The sequence below is a fragment of the Microtus oregoni genome, unplaced genomic scaffold, assembly GCF_018167655.1.
Source record: "Microtus oregoni isolate MIOR12 unplaced genomic scaffold, Mior012 000024F_ref0000369, whole genome shotgun sequence".
In the NCBI taxonomy this organism is placed as follows: domain Eukaryota; kingdom Metazoa; phylum Chordata; class Mammalia; order Rodentia; family Cricetidae; genus Microtus; species Microtus oregoni.
The window spans coordinates 36,354,269-36,375,601 of NW_024543083.1; the positions used below are offsets into that span (position 1 = coordinate 36,354,269).

Consider the following 21,333-nt stretch of genomic DNA (forward strand, 5'->3'; position numbering starts at 1 on the left):
TCTTGTATTTATAAGAAGAAAAGGAAAGAAAATTACCCACCCCCTTTCTTTTTTGCTACAGGAAATGAAAGGCTTGTCTTAGAATAACTTTCCCAATGAAGAACACCACAGTTTTTCTCTTTCAACACCATAGCTGTGTTGATGTCCTTATCCCTTTCTGCCACAATTCTTAGCTCATTTTAACATCTTTGTATGTTGTTATCTAGTCTCTAGTTTCCTCCTATATATCTCTCAGTCGTTACATACAGTTCTACTGTTGGTAATATAGGACAATTCCTGATACTAAGTGCTATACAATATCTTTGCATCTGAATTCCTTTCTTTCTATTTTTTTTTGGTGTTTGTTTAGTTTTTGTTTTGATACAGGGTGTCTTTGTCACTGTTCTATTGCTATGAAGAGACACTATGACCACACCAGCTCTTATAAAGGAAAACATTTTATTGGGGCTGGTTTACAGTTTCAGAGGTTTAGTCCATTATCATCATGATGGGAAGCATGGTGGCGTGCAGGCAGACATGGTGCTAGAGAAGGAAGCTGAGCGGTCTACATATGGATCCACAGGCAGCAGGAAGAGAGGGAGACACTGTCCTGACTTGGACTTCTGAAACCCCACAGCCCACCCAAGTGACACACTTCCTCCAACAAGGCCCCGGTCTTAATCCTGTCAAATAGTCCTACTCACTCTCTTTGAAACTGTGGGGGCCGTTTTCATTCACATCACCACGCAGGGCCTCTGCATAGTCCTGACTGTCTGGGAACTCAACAGAGATCGGCCTGCCTCTGCTTCCTGAGTGCTGGTTTTAAAGGCATGTGCCACTGCGCCTGGCCACTTCATCTGAATTCTTACTAGAGTTTAGTGAAGAGAATGAATAAGTAAATTCTTTTCTCCTTATCCCCATGAGCCTTCTGCAATAGATAGTTTGTGCCCACAGTTTAACACTTTTACTTCTTTAAAGAATAAAGATTCTGAGCGTTAATACATAAGAATGTGTGTTATAGATTATTTAGATTATTAATTAACATAGATTATTATTAACATAAGTTACAGAATTACTCAAACTGTGATTTTCATCAGGAAACTTTGTTTTCTGGAACTCTGTTTTAGACATTGTGGTAGTCAGGGCGACTGTCACCGTAATAAACACTATGACCAAAGCAGCTTGGGGAGGAGAGCGCTTGTTCATCTTAACACTTCCACATCACTGCTCTTCATCAAAGGAAGTCAGGAGAGGAGCTCAATCAGGGCAGGAACCTGGGGCAGGAGCTGGTGCAGAGGCCATAGAGGGGTGCTGCTTACCAGCTTGCTCAACCTGCTTTTTTATAGAACCCAGGACTGCCTGCCCAGGGATGGCACCACTCACAAGGGGTTGGGCCCTCCCCCGTCAATCACTAATTAGGAAAATGCCTTGCAGCCTGATCCTATAGAGGCATTTTCTCAACTGAAGCTCCCTCTGTGATGGTTCTAGCCTGTGTCAAGTTGCTATAGAAGCAGCCAGTACGGTCATCGTTACATCTTCAGAGGTTGATATGACAAATAGTTGACACTTAGCAATTCTTTGTTTAATAAATCAGAAGAGAAGAGAAATTATGTTTAAATAATCATTAAAGATTTTAAGTGTGTGTTTGAAAATAGACAGTCATATAAACCAGCTTATTTAAACCAACTGAGGAAATAGCAGTTGAGTGAAGCTACACTTTTAAATATAAAGTGTCATGTATACATAAGCAGTGTGCAAATCTATAAATCAAGGCTGCTGTCCATATGATCATGTTCTGACGTACTGTGCAGTAATTCTAGTAGGGTATGCTAGTTGGCGTGTTATACTGTCAAACGCTACACAGACCATGTCTTGGAATGACAAACACGCTTTACTTCTGTGAATGTTGAAGTCAAGGCCATCGTGATGCAAAGCAGAGAGATTGGAGGCTTTATCTAATTGCAGGTGGTGGACTATGCTTCCAAGACCCACAGATGATGTGTCCCCGCATGATACTCCATCTACCCTCTTTGAGCTCAGCCTTGTGTAAACAGGGAAGTAGCAGAGCAGGATGCCAGCTTACCTGGATACATGCAGAGACATGCTGAATTCAGACCAGATGCCCCTAATTGATCTCAGTTTTATAGTGCATTATATATGTCTGAGAGAGGATAGCATATGTGTCCTTCAGAGGCATGAACTAATCTCTTGTTATTACAAACCTACTCAAGCTCACATAGCTTTGGATTTCAGAAATGTCATGTGGAACTACAGTAACCATCTGGAAGGAATAGCTGAACATCATAGTAACTGGCTCTTAAAGCAGTTATAGATGTTACCTAACCTACAAAATTCCTGTGATGGAAGTTTAGAGAATTTCTTTTAAATAATAGGTAAAGGACTTTAGACTGCCATCACTCATGGGGATGTAATACAGTACATTTTAGAGGTTTTTTTTCAAAGATTTATTTTTAAATGTAGGTGCCTGTGGAAGCCATAAGTATTAGACCCCCTGGAGATGGAATTACTGGTGATTATAAGCCATCTCACATAGAGGCTGGGAATGGAATTTAGGTTTTCTGTAAAAGTAGCAGCCACAGATTTTAAGTTTTTACAGCTAAATTTCTTATTTAAAATATTTTTATGTGGTATTTTGTAAAAAGTTGTTGATTTAAAAAAAAAGTTGAAGAAATGATTATTTGTAGAATGAAAATTAGACGTTTTAAAATGTTACTGGGAACACTAGCAGACAGGACATTATTTCCGGACTTTATTTTTTCAGAGCATAACATTTTCCCTAACAAAAAAGCTACAGGAAGGTTTTTATGCCGTATTAGCCACAGTCTAAGTAGAACCTAGACAATAGCTCGTTTGTCTTTCTAACTCTTCTCCACATTTAACCACCCTTGATGTCGCTATGAATTTCGCAATTACTGGCACTGGATTGTGTGCTTGCGTGTTTGTTTCTACCTGCCATGTTTATCACGATAACTGAACAGCACATAGTAGGTATTCAGTAAATATTTATCACTTTTTAATTTGCAGTCTTTACACAATGTGTTTACATTTTTCTTAATTGTCAGCAAAAGATGCCAAATATTAAAATGTGAAAAAATTAAAGCCAGTAACTGCTGTTACTTTTTAAAAGTAGTAAATGATGCAATTAAGACAATAGACCAACACACACACATACACACTTTTCTTTACAAAGAAAGTGTTTGTTTCTGCTTTCATGTTCTACAAGGAAAAAAGCAAATAATAAGTATAATTTTAATTTGGAAATGAACGCTCAAAATGGTTGACTCTGTGCTTTGTCCAAAACAGGCATAAAGGGCAGCTAGGCTTAGAAAGAGCTAAGCGAGTGGAAGAGTTCCTGCAGCGTAAACGAGAAGCCATGCAGAACAAAGCCCGGGCCGAAAGACATGTGGTATGGTAGCTTTTCTTCAGATGTTGAACATATCAGTGTTGTAAGTAAAAAGAATTATGATGTAGCAGTCTATGTCTAATAAAAGATATTGAAGGTGTTCAAAAGTAATGTACAGATTATATTTTCATGTGTTTTGCTTACTAACCTGTTTTGTTATGGGTTAATTGGTATCTTCCATGCCAAAGGTGAAATTACATTATTATTCTACGTTTTGTTCTTTAAAAAGGGTAGAAATGTGTATAATAATCCAGATATTTATTAGTAGAGAAATAAGTTCCTAAGTTGCTAGATTTTTTTTCCCCTTCAAATGCTTTTTGTAAAATACTTTTAAGTAGCAAAGAATTTTAGAAGAAAAAGGGGGGATAAATGTTTGAGTGCAGATATATGAAACTGTATTTGTTGAAAAGCATATCAGAAATAAAACTACTTTAAAATATCCAGTTAAGCCCATTACAAAATTAAGTCATTTATTTGAGAACATATTAAGTCTGAGGGAATCATCTAAGCAGTTAAAATTCTCAGTAGTTATAGTTGCAGTGTGCCGCAAATGTCTTTTGATCTTTTGTTCATAAAGCAACTGAGAATTGCTTCTGTCACTTCATCTCCCTGTGGAGCCTCCTGTTCATGTAGAATATGCTCAAGATATTTTTGTTGGACTTACCACACATGTATTAAAGACTCCTAATTGGTAACTTTGTAAGTTTATTAAGTTATTCAATATAAGATTTTTTTTCTCTTTGAGATTATATTATAGAAAAATAGTATTGATTGGCTATTGAAGGAGCTGCGGGCTGCGTTCCCGCCACCCAGCTCCCGGCTGCCTGGCTAGCTTATGCCCCCAAATAATGACACACAAACTGTATTCATATAAACACTGCTTGGCCCATTTCTATTAATGTGTGTAGCACCATGAAGTGCTGACTTATCTTGCCTAACCCATATTTAGTAATCTGTGTAGCACCAGTCTTACTGGGAAAGATTCAGCATGTCTCACCTGGCAGCTTGCTCCATCGCGTCTGCCCTGGAGAAGAGCGGCATCATGTCTGTCTCACTTCCTCCCAGCATTCTGTTCTGCCTACTCCACCCACCTAAGGGATGGCCTATCAAATGGGCCAAGGCAGTTTGTTGATTAACCAATGACCTTCCTCTATCAATTGGCCACTCTTTATATGTTTTTAACATATATTCTCCAATTTACTTTCCTAATATCTGGAATGAATTTGTATTTGTGACCCTTCTCTAGATGGGACAAGATGATTTCTTGTCTTCTCCCTGTTAATAGCATTTGAAATAATTTTGATCGCTTATATTTTTTAAAGAGCTTTTAAACTGCTCTGTAGCAGGATCCTCATGCCTGAGTGTTGGGATTATAGGCATGCACCACCTTTCCCAACTCTTGTTGTAGGTTATTATTTACAACAGTTACGGGGAACTGGAGATGGCTTAGCAGTTTAGAGTGCTTGCTGCTCTTGCAGAGGCTCTGAGTTAGGTTCTCAGCACCCACATCAAGGGGCTTACAACCACCTGTAACTACACCTCCGGGGGATCTGACACCTTCTCTGGCTGGCTTCGTCAGTACCTGCACTCACTTGTAAATACCCACAGATAGACAGACAGATACACATACTCATAATTTAAAATAAAAGTTAACGAATCTTTTAAAAAGTAATAGTTACTAGAACTATCAAGATTTAATGACTTTTCCTCTTACTGTTTGACCTTAATCCTGTAATTCTATCTTCAGTTTATTTTGCTTAATGTTAGAGATTTTCCTCTTGTATTTTGTTTAAAAAGGTACTTTGCAGAATTTGTAGAGAAAAATGTCTTTACTTTTTTCCTTATACTTTAATAATACTTTGTGGTGAATTTAACCTGCATTTGTAGGTCTGAAAAGAAACATTTTGCCTACCTTTTTTGTCTTTTTGTGCACATGTATGTGTTATGCATGCATTACCATAGGTATGGGAACACATGTGCATCTGGCTGTGTTATCAGGAATCTTCTGTGGTAACTCTTCTGCCTCAGTTTTTGAAGGAGGATTTTAATCAAGCCCAGAGTTTACCAATATGTCTGATCTTGGCAGCCAGCCAGCCTGCTTCAGGGATTCTCCAGTTTGACAGTTGAGCCTGGAGTTTGCCTTTGCTGGGGGTATTCTATAGGTTGGGGACTGTTTATCTTCTGACAAGAAGCTACCCCTCCTTATCTTTTCCTGTGTATATTATATGCCCTTTCCTCTCTGACTCAGGAAAGTTTTTTCTTTGTTCCTGGAACTACTTGATTATTAGATAGCTCCCGAGTTTTCTTCCTGGTCATTAGTTTCATGGGTTCAGATTTTTCAGCCACTGTTTTCTTCAAAAAAATTTCTCATTTTCTTCTTTTCTAACCTTTGTATACATACCAGAATGCTGTGACTCTCCACGACTCGTTGATGCTCTTCTTTTTCTCTAAGCTTCGTTCTGGGTGGTTTCCGTTGTCATGTCCTTAAGGACGTTATCTTCTGCTGTGTGTTATACTGCTGCGTTCATCCAGACCTGCTGCTTCTCATCTCCTGTTGTTTTGTTGTTGCAGTACTGGAGATAAGCCCAGGGCTCTTACGGATAGGCTATTGCTGTCCTACTGAACTCTACCTCAGCTCACATCTGATAATATTGATTGTGCTAACATGGCCCTCTGCTCTGGCAGAGCCTGTGGGTACCTCTGCTGGGTACAGTGCTGTACTGCTTCCGAGGACTTTCCATCTCACAGTCTGATTAAACCGCTGGCTTTATTAGCTGTTGGTCACTCAGGGAGAGACTGTGAAGACCCTCTCCATCTTCTCAGCCTCCCTCTGTGCAGCTTTCTGCTCTCTGACCTCAAATCCCATTAGCCTAGCTTGCCCATCTCCAGACAAGGTCTTCTCAACTAGGAGGGACCTCCACCTGTGGTCAGATTTCCTCTCTTGTGCTGCTGCCTAGAAGCTCTGACCAGGCAAGTGGGGCAGTCATGGGGCTCGGACTTATCTCCCTTGCTTTCCATCTCAGAAGGATCTACCCCATGCTGCCTGTTATCCAATATTGGAAACCATGTTTTCTTTTATCTTAACAAAACTTTAAAAATTTTTTTAGTGTATATCTAACCCATTGTTCTGTTATGGCTAAAAGCAATTCTTTGACTTAAAAAAGTTTTATATCTCATAATTTCATATATATATATATATACAATAAAATATAATATATCATAAGTGATATAGCAAAATATGATAAAATATGGTTGTATCTATTCACCATTACCATATATCTCCCTAACATCCTCTCAACTTTGTCTTTTTTTTTTTAAAAAAAAATAATAACCCACTAAATCCAGCTAGTGTGTCCATATGCGAGTGAGTGTGGGGCCCTCTAGTGGAACATGGGAAACCTATCAGCAGCCATATGTCCTCAGCAAAGAGTGATTCTACACTCCCAGTAGATCCTCACTGTGGGTAGGCCTGGACATAAGTACTTCATGCATTGCTTCGTTGGCAAAGGAAAACTCAAGACAGTGGAACATACAGTTCTGTGGCAAGCTTCCTGTTCACTTCTCTAGGCTTACTGTAATAGAAAAGAGAGATGTCAAAATAGTTTGTTGAGGAAAGGAGGTTAATTGGGTTAAAGTTGTACAGCAAGGGCTGTCATTGCTGCGAAGGTTAAAGAGCAACCTCTGAAGTCCTTATTAAAACAACAAGAGAGATGTCTTTAGAGCAAGACCCTACTAATCAACAGGACCAGGGTATAATAATGTGAACCAATTTCAAAAACTTTCCTTTGAAAAGATAGTCCCTTAACAGGGAAATGTTCCAGATATTTCTAATTAATGTTTTCACACTTTGAGTTACACAGGCACTCTGAGGGTGCTTCAGCTACGGGCCATTGAGGTCAGACCACATCTCAGGCTGGCAACAAAACCTGTAATTGCCTAATCGATTCCAGGTTTTACAGGCATGCACGATACAAAGCTGAGTACAGCAGACACACAGCCTTGCACAAAGGTTCCAGAAAGCCACTGAGGCTAGGCAGTGTGCAAAAGGGTCAGGTTCGCTGCAGTAAGCTCTTCAGTGGTTTGTAAAGCCCCAAGTTACAGAGGAGACCAGATGATGTGGGAGATGCCATAAACCTGATATGTTTATCATGTCGAACTTGTGTTACTGAAGGAATCGATTCAAGAATGAAGCCCTACATGCTGTTGCAGAAGTATCTTTACTTGGGGGAAGCTACCCTGTTAAAGTCTGATGATCAGAAGCTGTAGGGACAGAACATGGAGCTGTGTTTCAGTCTTACTTTAGTTGGATCTTTCCTTGCTATCACTTTATCTCATGTAGCGTTAACCTTGACACAGCCTAAAATTACATGAAAAAGTTTAAATCGAATAATTGTCTTTATCGGGCTGCTCCAAAGGCATGCCTCTGAGGTGACTGCCCTGATTATTAACTGATTTAGGAGGACCCAGTTAGTTGTGGGTGATACCTTTCTAGGCAAGAAGTAATGGGTTGGCAATGGGTTATCTAAGAAAGTTAGCTAGGTTTGAGGCTGGAACCAGCCAGTGGGTGAGCCGGCAAGCAGCATTCCTCCGTGTTTTTTGCTTCAAATCCTTGGATGAGTTCTTAAGCACGACGTCCTTCAGTGATGCACTGGCACATGGAATCCAGATAGACCCTTCCCTCCACTAAGCTGCTTTTCATCAGAGTGTCCCACACTACAACAGAAAGGAAAGTCAGCTCCCTTGCTGTCTGCTGGAATGTGCATTGCACACTGGACTTATGTAAGTTTGCTTTGAGTCTCAGGTCAGACTTTTGAAAAGCATCAGAACTGAAGACCACTGCCTGTACTCTCTTGAGTTCCTCCCAGCCTCCTGCTTTCATACTCCTGCCAGAAATGTTCAGAAATCTCTACTCACAGCTTTCTGAGGCTTCTTTAGCCACAGCTACAAACCCTTTCACATTCTTTCCACAAACCAGTTATGAAAGCCTACAAACTGCATGGCCAAGGTTATTGGTGCAACCATCTCATTTCTGGAACTAGTTTTCTGTTTTGTTTTTCTCTCCATTATGACCAAATGCCTGACTAGAATCCACTTCCAGGAGGAGCAATGTATTCTGACTCACGCTGGTGAGAGAGGCAAGTGATAGCTGCTTGCATTTTCAGCAGCCAGGAAGCAGAGAATGAGCCCATCAGTGACTTTTAGGAGTATTAGTTTTTCTGTTAGTGCAGGATGCATCACTTTTTTAGAACCTAGGTCTGTATATGTATAAAACCGTCTTACAAAGATGTGATTGTGTGAAAAATTTTTATTTTTCTTCATGTTTGGATAGATGTGTCATATTATTTTAATGATTGACTAATTTGACAATGCTATTTTTATTTTTAAGTAGTTCGGGATTAGTAGAAATATAAAATTTGAGCAAGTATAATTATTTTTAAACTTTTTATGGCTCCTTTGTGGATTTTACGTGCATCTCAATCCCATTTATCTCCCCATCCCTCCATATCCCTTCTCTGTCCTTACAACCTTCCCCCAAAGTAAAACAAAATCTTTAAAAAAAAAAATCTCATCATGGAAGCTATGGTGTGACACAGTGAGTTACACAGTAAACCTTTTAGTCCATTCATCTTTACTTCTAAGCCGGGCGGTGGTGGCGCACGCCTTTAATCCCAGCACATGGGAGGCAGAGGCAGGCGGATCTTTGTGAGTTCGAGACCAGCCTGGTCTACCAGAGCTAGTTCCAGGATAGGCTCCAAAACCACAGAGAAACCCTGTCTCGAAAAACCATCTTTACTTCTAAGTGTTCATTGCAGTGAGTCCTTGGTCTGGCTGGTTGGCCTTCACTTCTAATAGTGAGCCCTCGTTGGGGCTCCTCTTGGATACCCTGTTGTTATCCTGTGTCATGGAGAATCTGCAGCTTTGGATCTGCAGGACTGGCCCTTCACATGCTCCTGCAGTTCATAGATGGGGTGGATTTGCACTGGGCCAACTCATAGCCCCAGGCCTGGGTAGTAGCTGGATGGGTCAGCCCACCAGCTCCCCTCATTCTCACCACCAGGGTGAACTCTCCAGAACTTCCCTGGCTAGCTCTCTCATTGGAGCAAGCAGCAAGGGGTGGAACCACTTTCCCAGCTCTGGGGCTGGCCCATACCACCAGGGCCAGCTCTACTGTGAAGCCAAGCAAATGGCAGGAACTGCTCTCCTAAGTGCTGAAGTCCTTGATGGGGTCAGGGCTAGCTCTCCCTGCTCTCATGACCTCAGGATGACTTCAGGGATAGTTTTCCCACCTGCCACAGGTAGCAAGGGGCTGGGGGCATCTTTCCCTAGTCCAGGATAATCTATCTGTGTAATTATTTGTAACCAAGTGTTAGAGGAGAATATGTTCACTAGTGTATTAGGCAGAATTACCCAGCAAAGCATATAGAAACACTAGAGTATAGTAAGAGAGAATTTGATAGATTGACTTACAGTCACAAAAGTAGAAAATTTCCTGTATGGGAGTTTGTGGGCCAGGGATGCTGGCAATGACACAGACTAGGCAGCCAGAAACATCCAGACATAAGATGTTATTATGGTAGTCCCCAGTCTCTGGAAGAGACCTGAAAGTCCCCTGGTAAATTAACTAGTTCAAGTGCAAAGACCGAGGAACCTGGACTCTTGAAGTCCAAGGCAAAGCAAAGCAAAGCATGCCTGCTTTAGAAGTAAGAGCAGAGAACTAGATTGAGTGGTTCCCCTTTCTTTCTTGGCAGTCTTTTTAGAATTCCCCCTTTGCTCATAATTTTAGACTATATTTGGGGATGATAAATGGGATGAGGTAAAGGAACAATTGTATGGACTTTATTCTTTGTTGTTTTTGTTTGCTTGTATTTCAAGACAGGATTTCACTGTGTAGCCCTGGCTGTCCTGGAACTCACTCTGTAGACCAGTCTGTCCCTGAATTCACAGAAATTCACCTGACTCTGCTTCCCTGGGACTAAAGGGTGTGCACCACCACTGCCCAGCTACACTTTATTTTTTAATTTTTTAAAATTTTATTTTAAATTTTGTGTGTGTGTGTGTGTGTGTGTGTGTGCACGTGTGCGCATGTATGCGCACATAGAAATTGGAGGACAACTTTGTAGGGTCAGCTCTATCCACCTTTACTTAGATTTCAGAAATTGAACTCAGGTTGTCAAGGTTGCATAACAAGCGTCTTTACTCACTGAGTCATTTCACCAGCCTGATTATTTTTTTTTATTGAAGCATTAGGCTCCCAGGAAAATAGACCTTTATGGAGATTTTCAATCATATTTATTCTGCCTCCAAATGTGCACAGCCTTCCTTATTACCAACATTCTGTTCCTGGTGGTACATTTGTTAGAACTGAGAAACCTACATGGATACATTATAACCATCGAAGTCTGTGGTTTGTGTTAGGGTTCACCTTGGTGTTGAATATTTGGTTAGGTCTGCACAGATGTAAAATGGCAGGCGACCACCTTGTATTGACACAGAACACTTTCACTGCCTTCAGAGAAGGTGCCTGTGAGTACTGACTTTCTCAAGGATTTCATCTAAGAACATACTACCTAGGTTTCCATGGAAGAGTTTTTTTGGATTGACATATGATATAATTTAATCATAATAAAAGTTACTAAGTATGTCCTGATGAGTAATTGACATGCATATAGTCATGTGTATATTGCTTTATCATGTCACCAAACATTCTACCTTTTCCCAAGTTTCCTTCTGTCCCTTTAGTTTATCACTTCCCTACCGCTGATCTTTTTTCATTCATTATAGTTCTGGAACTCTTTTTTTTTTTTGGACATTTACTTAAAATTCTGAATCATATAGTATTCCCAAGAGCTGAGGTTCAAGGTGTGCCACCATATCTATCCTTATTAGTTTTTTTACTCCTGAGTTACATTCTGTGCTATGGGTATACCACAGTTTGAGTATCCATTCCTCTGTAGAGTGGCATTTGAGTTGTTTCTAGTAATATAATATGGTCATCCAGTTTACTCAGTTATAATATGCCCAGGTAATTGACTCACCTGTCTTCCTTTCTGAGTTGGCATGTCTCATGTGTAGCTGAGTTGATATCTATGATTATACCTGTAGACAGCACTGGAGAATATCAAAGCAGTGAAGATTGTGTTTGAACCTGTTACGATTTGTATTTTCAGCATTTTGTTATCTTTTGTGCCCTACTGTTATTATTTGGGGGCCTTATCATACTAATTATGTCCTGTCTCTTTTTAACAATTCTTCTTTAATCATACCTTCCTATAACCTCTAATTATATTTGTTTCTCCCATCATTAAGTCTGCATGTCATAGACTCTTCAAATGTACGACGCTCCATTTGTTTCTAGTTCCTTATCTTTCATTTTAGTTCTGTAAACAGTTTGTCACTACATCATTATATTGAAGGAAGTCACTAGCGTCTATCCTGTTATATATGTTTTTTTTCTTATTGATTTCGTTTGTTTGCCTTTGTGGTGTGGGAGGTTGAACCTAGGACGTCTCATGAGCTAAATAGGTGATGGACCATTGAGTGACATTACCAGCCCAAACAAACCATTTGAGATGGTCATCTGACTTGACCGGCCTTTTTACAGCATCTGGACATGAACTTTCTTCCGCGTTTTCTGTGGTTTACCCTGAGTTCCTCTGCCTACAATTTCTTAGCATGTCCTTTTATGTAATTGTTGGTCTTTACATGTTAATACTTTGGGGCTTTTGGAACTGTTTCCTTCCTTCCTTCCTTCCTTCCTTCCTTCCCTCCTTCCCTCCTTCCCTCCTTCCCTCTCCTCTTCCTCCTCCTCCTCCTCCTCCTCCTCCTCCTCCTCCTCTTCCTCTTTCTCATCCTCTTCCTCTTCTCCTCCTCCACCTCCTCCTCTATCTTTTAATGGTCTATTTACATAATTATTTAATAACATTCAATGGCAGTATAATTTTTATGTTTGGATTAGTTATGTTCTACCATTTTACGTTTGCTTCGTCTATTTTTCTTCAGCTTCTCTTGCAATATTCCATTTTAATCAATGATATCATTTTGATTGTATCTTTGTGTAACCTTTCAGTAGTGAGTGCCTCAGTGACTAAGAATGTATACTTTCATTTTTCACAGTGCATTTATAAATTATGTTTTATGTGTTAATTCAGTAGCGTGATGGTTAACTTTAGTTGTCAACTTGACACATTTAGAGTCACCTGGGAAGAGACTCTCAATGAGATGTTGTCTGTATTGGGTTGGCCTGTGGGCAGTCTCTGGGAGATTAATTTATGTAATTGATGTGCAAAGACCCCTTGTGGACAGCATCATTCCCCAGTCAGGAATGATGACCTCTATGAGTCTAGCACTTAATGAGCCACAAGCAAGTGGGCATGAGTGTTCTCTCTCTGCTCTTGACTGTGGCTGTGATGTGACTTGCCTCTTCAGGCTTCTGCCATTCTGACCTCTGTGCAGTGCTGGACTGTTCCCTGGAATTTATAAGCTAGAATAAGCTTTCTCATTGCATTCCTTTTCATTAGGGTATTTATTACAGTGACAGAAATGCAAATAGACAAGTGGGAATAGTGGTTCCTTTCCCTTTCCCTTGCAACCAGGAGTGTGTGTGTGTGGCTGGGTATTGAACCCAAGAATTTGGATGTGCTGAACCAACACTATCACTGAACTATACTTTCCCAGCATTTGACGAGCTTTTTATTTTCCTTCTGTCCAAATAATTCCTATTTATTTATTTATTCACTTATATTGACTTGTTTCTTTTTTCTTTCTTTTTATTTAAATTGCTTCTTCTCAGCCTTTTGGCTTAAATCACATGTCCTTTTTTGTTTGTTTTGCAGTGCTAGGTTTCAAACTTGGCGTTATCCACATGCAGGCCAAGGGCTATATTGCTCAACTACATCCTCAACCCTAAAGAAAGTTTTTACTATTATTATAACTGTTATTATGAACTTGTATATTTAAAAAATCCCTTAGTAAAATTGGCCATACTAGAAGTCTGTCAGACACAAAAGAATAGCCATAAGAATAGCAATAAGTTTAGCAATGGTTTGTAAATTAGTAGCATTTTAGTGAAATGGCCTTGTTCTGTAGACAGGGGGCTGGTCCTGAGGGAGGCTTCCCAGGGAGCTTGAATCTCATACATGGACCACTGTATAACCAGCAGTTCCTTCAGATCAATTCTTCTAACTGTAAATTAGCATTATTTATCATATTTGTAGAGGATTTTGCATGAGATTTGGATGGTTTTCCAATATTACTGCCATTGTTTCATAAAAAAAGTACTTTAATCTTTAGCAAGATCTTTAGTTTTGTTTGCTAGTGTTTTGGTTTGTTTCAGGGGGGTAGATTTTGGGTTTGGTTGGTTTGTTTTTTTGGCTGGTGGAGGGCAGTACTCGAGACCAAATCTAGGATTTTGCACATGCAATGCAAGTATTCTGCCATCACACTCTATCCTCAGCCCTGGCAGTGGATTTGAAATACGTTCGCGTTGTGTCATCAGGTGTTTAGAACACTGAACTTCTGAGGGATGTCCAGTAGAGACCTGGATGCGATTGTAAAGAGATGGAGCATTAAGGACAGAGGGCTCTCTGGAGACTAATTTCACAGTAGTCACTAATGCATGTTTATAGTGTTTTTCATTTATGTTTTATTGGTGTGACAGTTTTCGCCTCTCAGTTCAACATTACAACTGCTGAGGTCTCTATTTAACAGTTGCGCTTACATATACTACTGTACAATAATTGGTACTGTTTAAGGTTAACCTTTATTCTTTAGGAAAATATATTAACAACAGCGATTTCAAATTGTACCTAGTAAGTACTTTCCATTAATGCTAATACCTATGATAATTTGAAAATGTAAATAATATTTCCACTGGCTTTTTATTTTATTTTTGTGTATGTGTATGAATGTAGGTCTATACTCAGATCAGAGGACAACTTGGAGTAGTTGGTTCTCACCTGCTGTGTTAATAAGGCAGAGCCTCTCTTTTTGTTTTCTATAATTAAACATTAAATGTCTACAAGAGCAGAAAAGTGTTGTATCCAGTAAAAGCACTGCATTTCATAGTCCTGAATTTGGAGCCCAAGTTTCAGGAATCATGGGTGTTGAGTGAGTAACAGTAACAGCATGCACAGTGCACAGTGCTCTTGTGCTTCCAGAGGTTGCATCATGTGATTGTGGCTGAGATTTTGAATTAAGTATTGGCCATGTGTGTTAGAAAATACTGCAAGAGTAAATGTCTAATCTTTTAACTTATCTGGACCACATTGTTATATAAAGCTAATACTTAAAAGCTATGCAATCTGTTTTACAAAACATTGCAGAAAAAATCCCATAATTTCGTAATTTTGTATTGGACTGCATTTATATAGCCATCGACTCTCCTTAAACTCTGTGGATAATTGTATTTTTTTAAAAAAATTAGCTCACATATAAACTACGGTATATAGTAGGTTAGAGGAGGTACCAACTTCATGCCTTACGACTGTAGAAACTGAGTCATTAAAGAAGTTTTAAGTCATTCATGGAGTTAAAACTCAAAGCACTATAATAATTTTTTTGCCCTTAAAAAGATCCAATTCATTTCTAGGTATCTGTGTGCATACTACACATTCACACACACACACACACACACACACACACACACACACACACTCTCTTTTATATTCACTGCTGATTTCAAAGACTCTGATGTACATTAGTTATCCGACCTAGATCATACTCTGCTCTCAGGTGTGCCCTGGAAGAAGCCTACAAATGACTAGCCCCGGGCACAAACTGACTCATTCCCAAATACAGCTGATGGAGAAAGTGGGATTATCGTACTAGAAATTATCCACACGCTTCAGCAACACTACCAGTTATCCAATTATGTACTTTCTCTTCCTTCAACATACAATTATGTTTAAAGTTTCTTCAAACTTGAAAGAGTTCTTAATCCACTTTCCCCATCTATTATCTTGTATCAGTGTATGGTAAATGTACTTTTATACTCATTATCTCCATTTTCCTGACTGTCAATCATTTTTTAACCTTCTATAAATCTGGCTTCTAAATCCAGTATAATCTAATTTTTTCTAGACACCAGCAGTGTCAGAAATTATACAAATGGAGCCTTTTGTGCAATCTTTTAACATTTTAAAAATTACTTCTAAATAAACCTACTTCATTTACATATATATGTGTATTTCTCTAATAAATGTAGGAAGTTTACTATGGAAAATTAAAAGAAAAGCATTAAACATTTATGAAGCTAACCTTTGAGAACCTTACATTTTAAAGGAATTATCTCCTAAATAGCCTTTTATTTGTAAGCATGTTTTTATAGAAATGAACATTTCTAGAATTCTCATGTTTTCACTTACAGTTATAGTTTCAGCTCCTCCTTATATGCACTAACACACAAGAACAGATTTGTGGAGGTGGGTGAGGTAGCTCCTGATAGAACATTTGTTTGCCACTTCATAAAGGCCAGCATAACTAACATAAATAACCGAGGGATACATGTGATACTACAGGGAGTATAAATTAGCAAATTGCTTTGGAGATTCAGAATTCAAAAGAAATACCTAATATAAGGCAGAAATTGAAGGGCTCAATAATAACTAGGAAAGAGAACTGGAAACATCTGCATTTGGCTGATAGTAGGCAAAAATAAACTCTAGTTTGTTGACTCTAGTGATTGATCATAATCAACTGGACTAAGAATAAGGTCATGTTGTAAAAAGAATGGGAAAGTCAAGTTCAGGAAGCATTTGAGGTAGTTTTGTTCCACATTAAGTAGTTACTCAAATGTTACTCCAATAAATTCTAACTTTTGTAGTTCGAAAGAAAAAGAATAGGTAATGGAGTATCTGTTGTTGCTCTTGGAGGCAGGGTCTTGCTGTATTGCAAAGACTGACTTTGAGAGTTCCTAGACCCAAACAATCTGTCTGCAGTCTCTGTTTTTAAATAATTATAGTTGGACTTAATTAGACGTCAGTTCTCACTGAGTTTACATGCCATCGTGGTCGTAGAAAGTGCCAGGGCTTGTCAGTGTAGTACCTAGAAGTGGCCAGTATTATCCAAAAGAAAGAAATGGCATGTGGATGCCTAGGTGGAAGGGCAATGTAGCCCCACTCATTCCTTAAACTTAGTACATTAAATGACAAACAGGGAATCCTGCAGAACCTGGCATCTCTGTATGGAGGCAGGCCCAGCTCTTCCAGAGGAGGGAAGCCAAGGAACAAGGAGGAGGAGGTCTGCTTCCCGCATGCTCATGCCTCCGCCATGCAGCCATTTTTTAGTTCATCGCCTTCTTTTCTTGCATGGTTTAAATGCTTAACAATTATTTTAAGATTTTGTAAGTCTATAGGAACCTGTTAATATGTTTTGACTGACATGCTATGTCATAATTTTGCCTCATAACTGTTATAACTCAGTCTTCTGAGTTTCAATTTCTTTTCTTTTGATATAATTTAAAAATTTGTTAATTATAACATATTTCTTTCTTTGCAGAAAAAAGCTTTAAATTAAATACTTGAAGGCTAATATTTCATTTCATTAACCAAATTTCAGAACTTTTGTTTTTTGTATTCAGATTAACACTTTTCTATATATTAAGATTTTTTTAGCAGTAAAAATATTCATAGATTTCCTTTTAAGTGAATTTTTGTTGTTGTTGTTCCTCTTTTAGGTTTATCTAGCAAGACTGAGGCAAATAAGACTACAAAATTTCAATGAGCGCCAACAGATTAAAGCCAAACTTCGTGGTGAGAATGTAGGTAAAAATCAATTTTTCAAAAATAATTCAGTAATAGATTAACTTTAAACATACCATGTCCATAATATTAAAAGCTAAAATTGTTAAAAGAAAATGAAGGTCAAAGACCAGAAAACTATATGTAGGAATGAAGTAAATCTTAAATACATGATTTCAAATTGGTAAATCGTTTGTTCCATAGGAATTTTAATATAGAACATACCTGATGTGCCTGACGGAATTAAAGGCCACTTGCATCATTCTTTCCTTGTTTTTTGCTCTGGGGGGTTCAGTTGCAGCTCTGGGAGAAAACTGACAGCAGTCAGTGGTTTCATTGCACATGTTGTTGGTCCAGGCAGAGGTGGCACTGAGCCTGGCTGCTGTTTGCTAAGTGGTATGTTGACAATTGTTCTAGAGCGAAGCTAATGGTACCAAAGGGCCAGAAGCAATTGAAGAGGCTGACTTGAGGCTCAAAAAGATGGAGTCACTTAAGGTATGCACTAGATACCTTAGTAAGTATTTTAGGAAATTGAAAGCTGAGAGAGAAAAGTTTGTTATTAAGTTTTTTTTTATATAGATGGATCATTATCTTACTTTAACTTTTGATTTCCCATTTATCTGTCATCTTACAATTTCTGCGAAATAGCACTTTTTAAATTTGTACAACATTTATGAAGAACAAGTAGGTGAGATTATGATGTGAATACTTAGAACTGTGACACATGTAATTCTTTAAAGTGGGTTACTCCTATAGTGTGAGCATTCAGTGGGCCGAGGCAGGAGGATAGCCATAAGTTCGAGGCCAGGCTGGGATATATACATATAAATTGCAAGACACTGTCTCAAATGAAATCTACAAGTTTTTGTAGATATTTGTAACAGTTGTCTTAAGTGTTTACATTTTAATTTCCATTCCAGTGTATTGGACTTATGGCCAATATCATTGATCCCCTGTTGTCCAAGGTTTGAGGGGTACAGAGTGAGTGTCCGTTTTTATTCTGGAACCACACACATACTTCTTTGCTTAGACCCAGGTTGGAGGATGATACCATGGCTTTCCTTCTCATAACTAATTGTGTTAATGGTTTTCATTTTCAGGCCCAGACAAATGCCCGTGCTGCTGTCCTAAAAGAACAGCTGGAGCGAAAAAGAAAGGAAGCCTATGAGAGAGAAAAGCGGGTGTGGGAAGAGCAGGTAAGGCTCCTTGGTTCATGTCCTTGGGCTCTTTTGAGGATCGTCAAGTGTGCCATGATCAAGCCATAGCAACCCTTTTTTCTGATTTTTACTCACTTTCCTTTCTCTTTTCCTCCTCCTCAGCTTTCCTTTCCCTTTCCCTTTAGCCCCACCCCACCCCAGCACCCTTTGTCTTTCAAATTTAACGATAATCTGCCACTGATTTATACTGCTACCTCAAAATCTTTTAAATTCTTATAAATGACCTTCTAGCATATGTGCAGAAAAACTGTCTTCCTGTGGGTGTGTCCTCTGCTGGGCTCTTCTGCCTGTTCTGCTGATACCTCACACATGGGTGATTGTAGGGTAGAATAAACTTTAGTTTCTTCATAGGACTCTTCCTTCCTTTGGCTTTACCATCCTTTTCACAGTTCTGGTTCTTTTCCTTTCTTCATGTGCTTGTTTTTTCTTTGTTAGGGTGATTTTTGTTGCTTTAATCCTGTTGGAATTTGTATAGATATAACATTATTAAACCTATAAGTTAAATTTAAGAAATGATGTGTTTATAAAGTTTCATCCAGGAACATGTTAATTTTAGGTGTCTATTCATTATTTTATATCATAATTTTTATTATATAAGTGACTTGAAGATCCTTCATATATTTTGTTTTCCATCTCTAACAGAATATTGCTTGTATTTGGAGAAATTGTAGATTTTTGCCTATTTTTAGGTCATAGTAAGTTTCCTGGTCTGTAATTTTCATTTAACTTCGTGGGATCTTAGAATGCAGTCTTGTCATGATATGCTGCCACAGCTCCTCCAGTTTATTATACAAATGCAGGCATTTGTAACTACTGTGCATGTGTTGTTTTTCTTTAATTTTGACTACAAAGCAGAGAAAATGCTTATATGAAGTCACATTTACAGTTTCAGTGAGAACTGGTTTGGCTCTGGGTTCCCAGGTGCCATAGTCTTAATTCTTACACATTTTTTCTCTGCTTTCTATAATGTCAACTTTTGTTATTATTGTGTCACTTGTTGTATTAGCTAGACTCCCTTGGACAATGATAAGTAATAATAGGGATGACTTGTTCTTGTTCTTAACAGAAATGGTCCAGTATAGCACTGCATGCTGTGATAACAAGAAATAATGGTTTTATGTCTCACTCAGTCAATTTTTTTCAAAGATTATGAATGGAAGAGTCAGAACTCCAGAGCTCAGAAATAAGACTAAGAACTTCTCAATAAATTCTCTTTTATTTATATCCAATATAATTTTGGTTATAACTTTTCTAAGTTCTTCAATCTTTGCTATTTATGTTTTTCTCTTTAACTTCAAAACTAAACAGTGGAGAACTCACCTTCACCTTGTCCCTTTTCTGGCCTAGATTTCAGCCTTAGCACAAATAAGACTTGACTTATTGTACATACACTCCCATCTTTTCAGACACCTAGGAATTATTTCCTGCTCCTCTGGCCTTTGTTTAGATTTCGTATTCGACTCATGTTCTTAACATAATGTTCCTTGTTTTTCCTCTCAGATATAGTATTAGTATAGAATGGGTATGAAGCAATAACTGATAAGTTAACATTTTTACCCCAAGAACAAGAGAATTTTTCAAAAGTATATCCCATCCTTTTAATAGAACCATTCATTTCGTGTGTTGCCCAAATCTCTTCCAAACTTACCTTGCCCTCAGAAATAGTTGTGAGCCTACTTCTGGTGCATACGTACCCAGTGATGGGAAACCAGAGTCTACATTATGTCTTCTAGGATTATGTCTTCAGCACAGGAGGCAAAAGCCCAACTAGTACATGCTGCCTTTCGTATTATATCAGGACAAGTTGGTGTAAAACTGTGTGTGTATGTGTGTGTGTGTGTGTGTTTTAAGTTTTTGTCTTGGTGAACTTATTACCATTGTGTCCAGGTGCAGTATCACAATTGCAAGTATTAAGGTCATTGTTTTTCCTTTTTAAATTAATGCTTAGTAATCCATTCTAACATTTTTCATAAACCATGACGGTGGGTGGAATAGTATTGTATCCATCAAATATAATGAACTTATATGTGGTCCAATTCAGCCTTATTTTTTTAAAATGCTGAGTTCAGACAAAAGTCTCATGGAACATCAAATTGTTTGATAATAGTTGACATGAGCTTCACTTTTTGTTTCCCCCACAGTCTTGGCTACTGGGTCAGCTACTTAACTGCTCCCATCAATATGCACACACAGGCCCTCTTTAGCAGCAGGCCTCTGCTTGCTTGTTTCATTACCTGTGTTCCCCCAAGGTAGGGTGAATGTCTGTGTCTCAGTTCATCCTGTGACTGGCATAGCTCATTATCAAATATTGTTTTTCCTAGACCTATAGGCCCTACTCACTCAGAATTTTGTGCCTTCATCAGCCCAAGTTCATGTAACTCAGAAAACACAGCGTCAGATTAGCTTTGTCATGATGATGATGATAATGATAAGGAAGATAAGGAACAAGCGGATATATTTGTTGTGAATTTTATGACTCAGCTTATTTCAAATCTGTATAGAGGATTGTTCAAGAAACATTTGTTTATTGATTATAGCCTAGTATAGGAGGAAAAATGTGTCTGGAATGAGACATCTGACTTTTGGTCTCAGTTCTGCCAGCTGATAGTTTGGATTTGTTCTTCCAACAGAAGTTTAGCTGTGATGTATCCTTAGGTGCTACAGAAGTACATGCAAAATTATTCCATATTCAGGATATGAAGTCGGGCCCCTTTGGCCTGGTCCTGGCATACCTACTCATCCTCCCTAATCCACATATAGAAGTGGAGTGATGGCTACCCTTCTGTGACTTAAGACTTGAGAAATCCGTAGTGATTTACATTTGAAAAGCTCCTCCATTTTTTTTTTTTTTTTTTTGATTACAGCTTTACTTTTGTCTTTTGGTGCTACCACTGATTTAAGTTTTCAGCACATAGTGAAATTGAAATAGAAAATAGAAAATCTTGTAATGGTAACTGAAAGTCTGTGGAGGTGTAAG

At 38.5% G+C, this 21,333-nt stretch overlaps 2 protein-coding genes across 3 annotated transcripts in view; both read left to right on the forward strand.

Annotated features, from left to right (window-relative positions):
• Nek1 (NIMA related kinase 1) overlaps positions 1 to 21,333 on the forward strand; it is a 554,120-nt gene that overhangs the window by 284,161 nt on the left and 248,626 nt on the right. The window contains exon 23 of one of the 2 annotated variants that reach the window (XM_041673745.1): positions 3,304 to 3,341. The exons of the other annotated variant lie outside the window; for it this stretch is intronic. Within the exon in view, the coding sequence (XP_041529679.1) occupies positions 3,304 to 3,309 (6 nt within the window). The 3' untranslated portion in view covers positions 3,310 to 3,341. Of the gene's footprint in view, positions 1 to 3,303; positions 3,342 to 21,333 lie in introns of those variants that run through there. 2 annotated transcript variants of the gene reach the window in all.
• LOC121462253 (serine/threonine-protein kinase Nek1-like) overlaps positions 1 to 21,333 on the forward strand; it is a 127,851-nt gene that overhangs the window by 34,467 nt on the left and 72,051 nt on the right. Inside the window, 4 exon segments of the mRNA XM_041673755.1 lie at positions 3,304 to 3,406; positions 17,076 to 17,159; positions 17,557 to 17,634; positions 18,240 to 18,335. Coding sequence (XP_041529689.1) covers positions 3,304 to 3,406; positions 17,076 to 17,159; positions 17,557 to 17,634; positions 18,240 to 18,335 — 361 coding nt within the window.